The 13692-nt window shown below is 39.8% G+C and overlaps 1 protein-coding gene across 2 annotated transcripts in view; it reads right to left on the bottom strand.

Annotated features, from left to right (window-relative positions):
• Positions 1 to 13692, bottom strand: part of EPHA6 (EPH receptor A6) — a 1195522-nt gene that overhangs the window by 233558 nt on the left and 948272 nt on the right. For both annotated transcript variants that reach the window (XM_077480173.1, XM_077480174.1), the window contains exon 10: positions 13130 to 13255. In XM_077480173.1, the coding sequence (XP_077336299.1) occupies positions 13130 to 13255 (126 nt within the window). The remainder of the gene's footprint in view (positions 1 to 13129; positions 13256 to 13692) is intronic.

The following is a 13692-nucleotide window of genomic DNA, read 5'->3' as shown; positions in this document are numbered from 1 at the left end:
GGGCCCGCTATGGGGTGAAGGTCTACAAATTATGTGACCGAGCCACAGGGTACACATATTCCTTCAAGGTGTACGAAGGGAAGGACACCCAGCTACAGCCCCCTAATTGTCCGGATTATTTGGGATCCAGCGGAAAAATTGTTTGGGACCTCATATACCCCCTACTGGATAAAGGCTACCACCTCTATGTAGACAACTTCTACACATCTCTGCCCCTGTTCCACAACCTTCACCGGAAGAAGACGCCAGCATGTGGCACTGTAAAAAAGAACCGGAAGGGCTTTCCTCAAAGTCTGGTGAACAAGAAGCTGCGGAAAGGAGAAACCGCAAGTCTAAGAAACAAGGAGGTTCTGGCAGTGAAGTGGAGGGACAGAAGAGATGTGTACATGTTATCTTCTATCCACAACGATACCTTCGTAGAAATCCCCAGAAGGAATGGCCCCGTAAAGAAACCCAAATGTATTTCAGAGTATAATTTGTTCATGGGAGGAGTCGACTTCAACGACCAAATGATGGAACCATATCTGGTCTCAAGACGGACATATCATTGGTACAAAAAAGTAGTAATTTATTTTTTTCAATTGGCCATTTACAATTCATATGTAATTTACAGCAACGCCACCCAAAACCCCAAACGTTTCTTTGGCTACCAGGAGGAAGTTTTCACAGCCCTTTTATTCCCAAATGGCCCACCAGAAAATATCCGATCAGACGTTGTAAGTCGACTCTCCGAGCGCCACTTTCCGGATAAAATTCCCCCCACACCAGCAGGCAAAAGACGCCAAAAAAGATGTAAGGCGTGTACCAAAGCAGGAGTCAGAAAAGACACATCTTATTATTGTGCACAATGTCCTTCCCAACCAGGCCTCTGTATAGGCGACTGTTTTCGGCGTTACCATACTTCAATAAATTTTTAGTGAAGTATGGTAAACATAATCCTCAGTTCCTGCCTTCATACACCTTCACACCCCTTATGCCACTGCCTGCTCTGTAACGGACCCTGGCTTGTTATTTGACCACTCTTATGCCTGCCGATTCTGTACATACCGCTGCCTGATCTGGAACTGACCCTGGACTGTTATTCGACCACGCTTCTGCCTAACGATTCTGTACATACCTCTGCCTCATCTGGAACTGACCCTGGACTGTTATTCGACCATGCTTCTGTCTAACGATTCTGTATATATCTCTGCCTGATCTGGAACTGACCTTGGACTGTTTGACCACGATATTTGCCTGCCTCTTGGACTAATCTTGTATTCTGCAACTGGACTAGTGGGATTCAACACGGGGTCTCACATATGTGAGGGGCTCCAGTATAGTTTTTCTGGAAGAAGAAAACAATTTTCTTTGTTTTCTTATTCCTAGATTAGGGTCTGGAGACTCGGAGGCTTCAAAGAGATTTGGGAGGGAGAAGCCTCTACCCCTATCCCCATTCTGTCCTGAACGAGGCTCTACTTTTGTCTGCTGCCTGTAGGACTTACTGCCATCATGCCGCACTGACCACACCACAAGGACCTGCCTACTACCAGGACCAATATTTTTGGCACTGCTGACATCTCTGCACTAACCCTGGACTGTAATATGGACAGTATCCCTGCCTGCTGCCTGAAAAACTGTGTTCGCTGTTGCTGACCAAGTCCCTGCCTGCTGCCTGGACCAGTGATATCCTCCTGTGGACAACTGCACTTCTAAAACCACAGGTAATCTTTTCTTTACCCTTTGCTCAGCATAATGTATTTGGGGGTGTAATTCTTGGTATGTGCAGGCTATGTGTCCCTGGAACGCCGACGGTGTTTCTTGCATGTTGCGCCTCTGTATTTGGTCAGGCTGTGTAAAAGTCTCACACATGTGGTATCGTTATACTCAGGAGGAGTAGTAGAACGTATTTTGGGGTGTTATTTTTGCTATGTAAATGCTATGCGTTGGAAATATCTTATAAACGGACAACTTTGTGTAAAAAAAAATGCGTTTTCATTTTTTTCCACATTTTCCGAAAACTTCTGGAAAAAAATGAACCATTGAAAAGACTCATTATGCCTCATAGATTATACGTTGGGGTGTTAGCTTTCCAAAATGGGGTCATTTTCTGGACGTTTCCATTGCCCTGGTGTTCCAGGGCCTTCAAAACTGTAATAGGTGGTTGAGAAATGAAATGTGTAATTTATGCTCCTAGAATGCCTGAAGGTGCTACTTCAAAATTAGGCCTCTGTATGTGGTCAGGCTGTGTAAAAGTCTCACACATGTGGTATCGTTATACTCAGGAGGAGTAGTAGAACGTATTTTGGGGTGTTATTTTTGCTATGTAAATGCTATGCGTTGGAAATATCTTATAAACGGACAACTTTGTGTAAAAAAAAATGCGTTTTCATTTTTTTCCACATTTTCCGAAAACTTCTGGAAAAAAATGAACCATTGAAAAGACTCATTATGCCTCATAGATTATACGTTGGGGTGTTAGCTTTCCAAAATGGGGTCATTTTCTGGACGTTTCCATTGCCCTGGTGTTCCAGGGCCTTCAAAACTGTAATAGGTGGTTGAGAAATGAAATGTGTAATTTATGCTCCTAGAATGCCTGAAGGTGCTACTTCAAAATTAGGCCTCTGTATGTGGTCAGGCTGTGTAAAAGTCTCACACATGTGGTATCGTTATACTCAGGAGGAGTAGTAGAACGTATTTTGGGGTGTTATTATTGCTATGTAAATGCTATGCGTTGGAAATATCTTATAAACGGACAACTTTGTGTAAAAAAAAATGCGTTTTCATTTTTTTCCACATTTTCCGAAAACTTCTGGAAAAAAATGAACCATTGAAAAGACTCATTATGCCTCATAGATTATACGTTGGGGTGTTAGCTTTCCAAAATGGGGTCATTTTCTGGACGTTTCCATTGCCCTGGTGTTCCAGGGCCTTCAAAACTGTAATAGGTGATTGAGAAATGAAATGTGTAATTTATGCTCTTAGAATGCCTGAAGGTGCTACTTCAAAATTAGGCCTCTGTATGTGGTCAGGCTGTGTAAAAGTCTCACACATTTGGTATCGTTATACTCAGGAGGAGTAGTAGAACGTATTTTGGGGTGTTATTTTTGCTATGTAAATGCTATGCGTTGGAAATATCTTATAAACGGACAACTTTGTGTAAAAAAAAATGCGTTTTCATTTTTTTCCACATTTTCCGTAAACTTCTGGAAAAAAATGAACCATTGAAAAGACTCATTATGCCTCATAGATTATACGTTGGGGTGTTAGCTTTCCAAAATGGGGTCATTTTCTGGACGTTTCCATTGCCCTGGTGTTCCAGGGCCTTCAAAACTGTAATAGGTGGTTGAGAAATGAAATGTGTAATTTATGCTCCTAGAATGCCTGAAGGTGCTACTTCAAAATTAGGCCTCTGTATGTGGTCAGGCTGTGTAAAAGTCTCACACATTTGGTATCGTTATACTCAGGAGGAGTAGTAGAACGTATTTTGGGGTGTTATTTGTGGTATGCACATTCCGTGTGGGAGAAATAAGCTATTACAATGAAAATTTTGTGAAAAAAAAAAAAAAAAAAAAAATCGTAATTTTGCAAAGAATTATGGGAAAAAATGACAACTTAAAATAACTAACCATGCCTCTTACTAAATACATTGGAATGTCTACTTTCCAAAAAGGGGTCATTTGGGGGGCATTTGTACTTTCCTGGCTTGTTAGGGTCTCAAGAATGGAGATAGGCCTTAGTACATCAGATGTGATCTTTTTTTGCAAATCTTTATGATTTGCACCATAGCTTGTAGACTCTATAAATTTCACACAGATCATATAATATGCAAAAATTTGGGTTATTTTTACCAAAGATGTGTAGTAGTATAAATTGTGGCCAAAATTTATGAAGAAAAATTGCTAATTTGCTAAATTTTGTCACAGAAACGAAGAAAAATTCATTTTTTTTCAAAATTTTCGGTCTTTTTTCATTTATAGCGCAGAAAATAAAAAACCGAGAGGTGATCAAATACCACCAAAAGAAAGCTCTATTGGTATGAAGAAAAGGACAAAAAAATCATTTGGTTACAGTGTTGCATGACTGAGTAATTGTCATTCAAAATGTGAGAGCACTGAAAGCTGAAAATTGGTCTGGGACTGAGGGGGGTTTAAGTGCCCAGTAAGCAAGTGGTTAATAATAAACACCCTCATTTACAAATTGCATTTTGTGTTTACTTGTGTTGTCCTTGACTATTGTTTAAATTGGTTTGATGTTCCGAAACACTTAAGTGTGACAAACATGCAAAGGAACAGGAAATGAGGAAGGGGGCAAACACTTTTTCACACCACTGTAGGTGGCACTGATATGCAGCACTAATGGGCACCGATAGGCGGAACTCATATGCAGCACAGATGGGCACTGATAGGTGGCACTGATGAGCACTGATAGGTAGCACTGATGGGCACTGATAGGTGGCACTGATGGGCACTGACAGGCAGCACTAATAGACACTGACAGGCCGCACTGATGGGCACTAATAGATGGCACTGATAGGCAGCACTGATGATGAGGTACTGACAGCCTTTACTGATGGGCACTGATTGGCATCTGTGAAGGGAACTGATTGGCACTTTGATGGGCACTGACGGGCACTGATAAGGCAGCACTGATGGTCACTGATGAGTTGGCAGATGATTGGCAGTTATTGGCAGATGTGGTGGGCATCTCTGATGGTGACTGAGCTGATAATCAATGTGCTGATTTTCAGCACACACCCCTGCCCTGACAGGAGAGCCACCGATCTGCTCTCCCTGTCAGCATGAACCGAGGAAAGCTGTTTACTGGCACTTCCTGGTTACACACTGTGACCAGCTGTGATTGGTCACAGCTGATCACACGGTAAAGAGCCTCCATCAGAAAAGTGAAATAAAGTAATTTGGAAAAAGTTTTACTAAAGCAGATGACTCATGCTTATCTATTGTATAACCCCATCGGGTACCTCTGCCAACTGAACTACAATCTGGCTTTTTTTGGGCTGACTACCAATTTGTTCCCTCACCTGAAAACCCAGCAGAGCATCCAGGATGGGAATGACTGAGGCATTGAGAGCGACCACACTGACCCTGCATAGAGACAGGTTTTCTTTACCTGTGCCCTAGAAGGTAACATGTCCCCTCACCTTTTAATTTTGCCCACGGTATCACAGGCATATGGAAGTATAAGAAAAGCCAACATTCTAGGTCATCACCAGAGATTGAATAAAGGGAACATTTTCCAAGAGAAACAGGGTTTCACCATTTGCTACGCTGTCCAAAATGAAAAAAAATGTTTTTGGCTTTAGATATACTTTAAATGTTGACCACACACTGCTTATAGTATCCTCCACTTCTCTTCTTCTCTTACCTAAGGACTAATAAAATCTCTATCTAAGTTTGCTCTTCACAGAGTTTCCTCTTGCCCCCACTAGACAGTGGTAGTGGCTGGTGCTTGGCCACTTAGGCACTCAGCTGTGACTTGTGGGAAGAAGTGGAGAGTCACATGATTCCAATACCTAGAAGTTGTGGGTTTTTCTTTTTTCTTCCATAAACATCACAGAGGGCTAGAGAATGGATGATAAGTATATATAAGGCATTGGGGTGCCATTTAAGTGAGCTTGATTTCTTTATTAAAATTAATAAAGCACAATGAATATTATTTTATTATTATTAATATGATTTGGGGTCTTTTGTCATTTGTGCTCAAGGTGGCTCACATTATGCAGACAAAATAATTTTCAATTAACTGAATTTTGGTGAAATGCAAGCAGTTACATGGAAGGCTTATCCAACTACAGTACTCACAGCAGAGAATTATGAGACAGTTGCCAAATCCAGTGTTTTATACAATGATAGGTTTAAAGCAGAGTTCCACCCAAAAGTGGAATTTCTGCTCATCTGATTCCTCCCCTCCCCTCCAATGCCACAATTGGCACCTTTTCAGGGGGAGGGGGGACAGGATACCCGTCTTTGACAGGTATCCTTTGCCACTTCCGGGAGCCATGGCTATTGACGTCACGGCTGGGGCTCCCTCCTCCTCCCTCCTCCTTCACCTGTCAGCAGGCCAGTAGGAGAGAGGCCTCGCGCATGTGCAGTAGGGTTCTGGGGATTACTATACACCGGAGAGTAACAATTTTGTTGTCATATTTACTGTGTAACTTGTTGTTTTTTGTTTTGTTTTTGATGTTTGTATATTTTTGTAATATTCTTATGTCTTTTTTAATATCGGTCACCATATGATTGTACGTTTTATATGTATGTTTAATAAATACTATTTTTGTTTATACACGTGTTTGTTGTCTATGAAGTCCCAACGAAGGGGGATTTCTCTTTTTCTTAATCTGCCTGAAGCCGAAAGGCTACACTGCTGGGCACCCCTACCTGCAATGGCGTGGCAGCACCAGACAGCTGATAGAAACATCAGCTGCAGTGCTGACATCGCTGGACTCCAGGACAGGTAAGTGTCCTATTATTAAAAGCCAGCATCTGCAGTATGTGTAGCTGCTGGTGTTATTTTTTTTTTCTTTTTTGGGCGGACCTATGCTTTAAGTGGCAGCCGCTGAAACATTAACAATATTGAATTACATTATTTTGCCTTATTTCATGGCCCACTGACTATTTAATAACGTTAATTATGATAATTTGAATAAATGACTGGACTGAACTGATGAAAACACAATAGGAATAGAATTACGAGAAGCATTATTTTCTAAGGTTAAACCTGCCTGCGGATTGATTAATAGGCTAATACAGACATATGCAAAATTACATTACTACATTAGTGCCAATGGAAATGTGTTATGACATCTAATAAATCTAAATGTTATGCTCTGCCAAACCATGCATTAAGGATTGCTAAATGTACAATGAACATATACTTAAAGGAGATTTGTAGACTGAAAAAAATGGTATTACCCGATACAGGTTCATGTACCCATTTTGTAAGTTGCAGATATCCTTCACTAAAGAACAAGTTTACAGATCAGGACATCACACTTTACTCTGACTTTCTGATTTGCCTGTTCTGGGTCAGTTCCTTGGGAAGTATTAAAGGCAAATACAGCCAGGCGACTAACATTTTCTGAAGAAGGTCAGCACTGCCCATATATTTCTCTTAGTGTATGCTCTTTTTAAAGGAAGCTTTTCATAAGAAAATCCTAAAAACTGATTTTGCTGGCCAATCTAAGCAGAAGCTACAAATGGAAGCCTTGAGGTTTGTCGCATGACAGATTTCCTTTAAAGTAGCTATAGCGGGAGAAATATCCTGTCTGCATGTGCTATGAGTCCAAATACCTGCAAATCATGTACAACCTTTGTGTGGACAACAGAGTACCATAAAATCAACTTTTTTTTATACCATTAAAAATATATTACACAACATTCAAAATTCGATTACAGTTCACGTGTGTACTTGACGTGTTTCGGGAATCCTTTTTCAGGAGAACATGTGCCACAATCAGTACACTGGAACCCACTCCCAATCTTTAATAGAGTAAAATCAGCCAGTAGAGTAGACTGGGATTCATAGCATGTGTATGTTGCCCATATAGGTGAAAATACTGTAAGTCAAGGTGAAGCCACTGCCTCTCAGGTGGGAAATTCAGGTATAATCAGCAAAAAGCCAATGGTCTTGTACACATAATCCTAAAACATAAGGACCAACTTCCCAGTGGGAAACCATCCTGACCCAATGAACGTAAGTCACCATAAAGACAGCATGGTTTTCAAAGTAGTAAAGGCACATATATCCCAAAGAGGGAATATTCCTGATACGTATCTTAGAAACAGACTCAGTTCACATCAGTCCAGCTTGGATTAATGTGAACTGAGCACCTCTATCGACAACATACGCATGTTATTTCAGTTTACCCTACTGGCGGCTGATGTAGAAGATTAGGAGTGGGTTCCAGTGTACTGATTCTGTCACATGTTCTCCTGAGGAAGGATGCCCAAAAAACATGTTGGGTCCACATGTGAACTGTGAACGGATTCTTTGCATGGTGCAATGTATTAAGATATTATGATTTTATGATTCATCTTGGAGATCTGAGATTTTTATCACATGCAGTCTGCGGTCTCCAGAATGTATAAAGCTGCTGCCCTCCTCAGCAAATCTTAATAATTTTGTAATTTAAAGCAGGGGGTACATTATTCCATATATGTTTAATTAAGACAAAACATTAAGTTCTATTTATAGAGTTTTAGTAAGTTTAATAATACAAGGTGAAAAGTTCACTTTAACAATACAGTTGTTGCTCCTCGAATGATACAAAAGTTATTTCAGTCTATATAGAATGAAAGTCATCCAAAGTTTAAGGCAGCTCACCCCCTGCGGCATGTTTACACGTACCTCCTGGAATATGTTAATAGACTATCAAGATACAGAGTCTGCTATTGGATGTTTCTTGCTATTTATTTATTTATTTATGTTTTTAATTAAAGCATACCAATCAAGAACTTATTTAAAGTAAATACCTCTCCGGTGTAAAATGATAATAAAACTCACATTTCTCTTTGATTATAAGCAAAGTGCATGGCGTTGGTTCTTAAATATAAAGTGAATGACAGTTAAATGACATGTTTTATAAGTTACGCATACAGTCTGGAAGAATGAACAAAATTAATTCCTCTTGGATGGGAAACACAGGTCCTGTATGGTTTATTACCTGGAAACATCAGTTGCTCTTGTGTGCTTGATAAAGTCAGCCTTTAATGAGTAGGTGCCTGATTGCTGAAATCATTATAATTTCATCTAAATCTACATCTTTGAATGTGTGGGCCTTGTAAACTGGACCTTCACTAGGTTTCTGCTCACACACAGACATGAAGGAAGAGTTGAGCACTTAATTTATTTAATTCAATTTCTGGATCTTCATCACTCCCATAAAGATGGAAAAGACTGGCAAAGTGAAACTAGGCTCCTCAAATTTTTTTACGTTTTCATGAATGTGTTGCAAAGACACATCAGCCATGACCACCTAGATGATACTTCATTTAAGTCTACCTTGCATCACTATAGGAGCCAAGCTTTGCCATAGTGAAATAAAAAAACAAAAAACATCTTAAAGATATGGTAGAGCTCCAACTTTTTTGTAAAACCTTGCTCCATTTTTACTGTGCTGGTAGAATACTGCACCAAGACCAAGACCTGTTTAGGAACCTAAACTATTGTCTACTGACAGAATGTATGAATCTTGATACTTCAACCTTGAACCATGATAAGCTAAAACATCTATAACTTGTATCTCCATATCTTCACAAAACACACTCTGAAAACACATACATGATAGCGTACTAAAATTAGGATAGTCAAGTCATTAGGGCAAGGAGCTGACCACACCACAGGTCAAAATTTTTTTGGGAAAAGAAACGCAGAGTGCCCCTTAAATTGGAAGTGTTTTTTGCAGCCAGTTAAATGGGTTAGCTTCTTCTTAATCTGAAGATTTACCACTCGTTGCTGAAGGCCCTGATAATAGGAGAAGCTATAAACCTGTAGCGCTTACCCTTGAAGAAACCGTTAGTGATGATGGGTTTTCTGTTCTGCCATGACTGCTCACACCTGTGTAGCTTAAGCATTAATATTCTACCATTTATGGTAGTACACAGAAAATACAACATAAGCATCTTGGGAATTGATAGAATAGAACAAATAAACAGGACAACAGAATACATTTGATGAACTGATGGGCAGGTTAGGGTTACCTACAACCTGTAACTTACATTAAAATAAGGCTAAGCACCATTTCACTAGTCCACACATTATCAGTACAAATAGCATTGACTATAAAAGCATAATATACATAAAATAATCTCACAACGATACTTAGCAATAGCTACTCAAACAATGTTTGTGGGTGCACTCTACACACACAGTCTTAATGGCGAGTGAGTACATGCATTACTGGTAAAGGGGTACCCATGGTGGTGTCTAAAGTACCTGTCTAAAGTACTCGGTGCTTAATTATCAAGGTTATCCGGCTGTCGCTGAGGCCCTTCTTTAAGGTGGTGCACATGTAGCTGTCTCTTTAATGCTGCTCACAAAAGATGGCTGCTCTGCTGGGCTGTTAGATAAGGATCTGTCTCCACTGCCAGAAGTGTTTGAGCCAATTGGGGGAAGGAGGAACTTGCTACGCAGATGCCTAGGATCATGGGAACTGTAGCCCCTAAAGGCTCACTGCACAAGACAAGTGAATGGAGGATATTGGGCTGTGGGCTACAATATCCATAATTCCTTTTAAAAGGAGGAGAGAAGAGAGAACATTTCCTGGATAAATGTGCAGGGATCTGGGCAGAATAGCATGGAGAGCCAACAAGTGCAGACCTGTTGCTGGGTTTGAGTTGGGCACCTTGCAGACAGTGTGGGGAAACCAGTGTGAGTGGACCTGTGCTGTGCTTGCCTACACTGAGGACCAGAGCGAGAGCCTGAGCCTCAGAGTGTCATTGTCCCTTGGAACCCGAGTCATGGAGACTGGTTGCTGTGTGCACCCACCTCAGAAAGGACCTAAACATGAGGACCTAGTCATAAGGAGCCGATCGTGAGGATTGAGACTGCTGGTCTGACTTACTGCCAAGTCATTGGGACCTGTTGCATGCCAGAATTGGTGATCGGTGCTACAGAGTTTAAACCCTTACTACCCAAAAATAATATAGTAGAGACAGATCCTTATCTAACAGCCCAGCAGAGCAGCCATCTTTTGTGAACAGCATTAAAGAGACAGCTACATGTGCACCACCTTAAAGAAGGGCCTCAGCGACAGCCGGATAACCTTGATAATTAAGCACCGAGTACTTTAGACAGGTACTTTAGACACCACCATGGGTACCCCTTTACCAGTAATGCATGTACTCACTCGCCATTAAGACTGTGTGTGTATAGTGCACCCACAAACATTGTTTGAGTAGCTATTGCTAAGAATCGTTGTGAGATTATTTTATGTAATTTATGCTTTTATAGTCAATGCTATTTGTACTGATAATGTGTGGACTAGTGAAATGGTGCTTAGCCTTATTTTAATGTAAGTTACAGGTTGTAGGTAACCCTAACCTGCCCATCAGTTCATCAAATGTATTCTGTTGTCCTGTTTATTTGTTCTATTCTATCAATTCCCAAGTTGCTTATGTTGTATTTTCTGTGTACTACCATAAATGGTAGAATATTAATGCTTAAGCTACACAGGTGTGAGCAGTCATGGCAGAACAGAAAACCCATCATCACTAACGGTTTCTTCAAGGGTAAGCGCTACAGGTTTATAGCTTCTCCTATTATCAGGGCCTTCAGCAACGAGTGGTAAATCTTCAGATTAAGAAGAAGCTAACCCATTTAACTGGCTGCAAAAAACACTTCCAATTTAAGGGGCACTCTGCGTTTCTTTTCCCAAAAAAATTTTGACCTGTGGTGTGGTCAGCTCCTTGCCCTAATGACTTGACTATCCTAATTTTAGTACGCTATCATGTATGTGTTTTCAGAGTGTGTTTTGTGAAGATATGGAGATACAAGTTATAGATGTTTTAGCTTATCATGGTTCAAGGTTGAAGTATCAAGATTCATACATTCTGTCAGTAGACAATAGTTTAGGTTCCTAAACAGGTCTTGGTCTTGGTGCAGTATTCTACCAGCACAGTAAAAATGGAGCAAGGTTTTACAAAAAAGTTGGAGCTCTACCATATCTTTAAGATGTTTTTTGTTTTTTTATTTCACTATGGCAAAGCTTGGCTCCTATAGTGATGCAAGGTAGACTTAAATGAAGTATCATCTAGGTGGTCATGGCTGATGTGGCTTTGCAACACATTCATGAAAACGTAAAAAAATTTGAGGAGCCTAGTTTCACTTTGCCAGTCTTTTCCATCTTTATGGGAGTGATGAAGATGCAGAAATTAAATTAAATAAATTAAGTGCTCAACTCTTCCTTCATGTCTGTGGTGTTTTTATTTTATTTTACTATGGCAAAGCTTGGCTCCTATAGTGATGCAAGGTAGACTTAAATGGAGTATCATCTAGGTGGTCATGGCTGATTTGGCTTCGCAACACATTCATGAAAACGTAAAATCCCCCACTTGATCCTGTTTTGTTATAGCGCAAAAAATAAAAACCACAGAGATGAGAAAATACCACCAAAAGCAAACTCTACTTGTAGGGAAAAAAGGCATCAGTTGAGTTTGGGTATAGTTTTGCATGCTCGCGCAATTGTCAGTAAAATTAACGCAGTGCCGTTTCGCAAAAAATGGCCTGGTCATTAAGGTGGTAAATTTCTCCTTGGCTGAAGTGGTTAAATAGCCTTTGGCTTAACAAAAACAGCATTATTTCGAAATGGTACTCTAATAACACAACCAGTCTTTGATTGCAGTATTATGTTTACAGTTAGAATTCGACTGGAGTTCGATGTAAAATTTGATGCAAATTTTCAATTCGAATTTCAGGAATTCAGACGAATTTTATTTCATTATTCAGGGCATTCAGTAAATTTTGATTGTACAGTACTGTCATTTGGGTATTCGGATATATCTGAATCTCTGAGTAACGAAAAATTTGTCTGAATATTTATTCAGAACAAAATGAACCGCACATGTCTCCTTCACACAGACAGCAGGCACCCAGCTACACAATATTTCCTGCTGACACTGGGTATATTTTAGATACAGTGATTGGGTAGAAGCAGAGGTACAGATTGACATAACAGGCTTTTCACGAGGCCAGGAGGTGAGGTGAAAATGGTTGACCTGTTCAAATCAAAGTAGAAGATATTTGTAGAAAATATAGAAAGAAAATTATCTTGCATTCTTACCAGAAAGCAGCACAGAGGGGAACCAGCTGGATCACCCCAATAAAGAGTTGTATAAGAAGGACAAACCATGGTATACTAATATAGAAAATCTTTATTGAAAAACAAGCCACATTTATTTTTCAATAAAATGTTTCTATATTAGTATACCATGGTTGGTCCCCTTATACAACTCTTTATGGGGGTGATCCAGCTGGTTCACCTCTGTGCTGCTTTCTGGTAATATTATTCAGTTATGGAGGCACCCCGTCCGATGGAAGAATCGGTAACTGGAATGCCAATTAAGAATATCTTCAGATTATGGTTTTAGGTCACTCTTTATTTTTATGTACTATAATGATCTTGCATTCTTACCTGCTCCAATTACTCTTTCAATTCGAATTCTGGATGGATCAATCTCTTTTGCAAATTCATGGACAGCTAAGGAAGGATCTTCATATGTGTCAGGATCAACGTATGTTTTTGCTCCCGGAATTCTCACTGTTGAAGACAAACAGTTATAAAACATCTATTAAAACATCTCCAAGCACATATACAGTATATTTCAACAACACACAGTTATTTAAGTTTGCAATTCTCTTTGTGGATCAATTGCACATGCAAAATAATGACCAAAAATGACATTACTACACTACTACACTCATTAATTTCTACGAAATTGTTGCTGATTTTAAAGATATGTCTCTGTAAGCCCATACAACGTCACAACCATTTTATGATTTACATTGACTTTCCCTGGTCTTAAGTTTGATGAAAATGTAATTTTCTAGTTCATTTATTAACTGTTGTTGTTCCAAGAATGACAGTTCATAAACGCCCTTGCATCTTTTTTTCCTAAATAACTTTTATTAAATGTTTTCATATACAAGGAAGGAAACATATTGATGTAGACCTTGCATCTTTTAAGTGACTGCAGC

Source organism: Lithobates pipiens, unplaced genomic scaffold (genome assembly GCF_037356315.1).
Source record: "Lithobates pipiens isolate NorthernLeopardFrog02 unplaced genomic scaffold, aLitPip1_a1.2 Scaffold_16, whole genome shotgun sequence".
Classification (NCBI taxonomy): Eukaryota; Metazoa; Chordata; class Amphibia; order Anura; family Ranidae; genus Lithobates; species Lithobates pipiens.
Note: the sequence above shows the minus strand (reverse complement) of the source record. Positions and strands in the feature narration are given on the sequence as shown.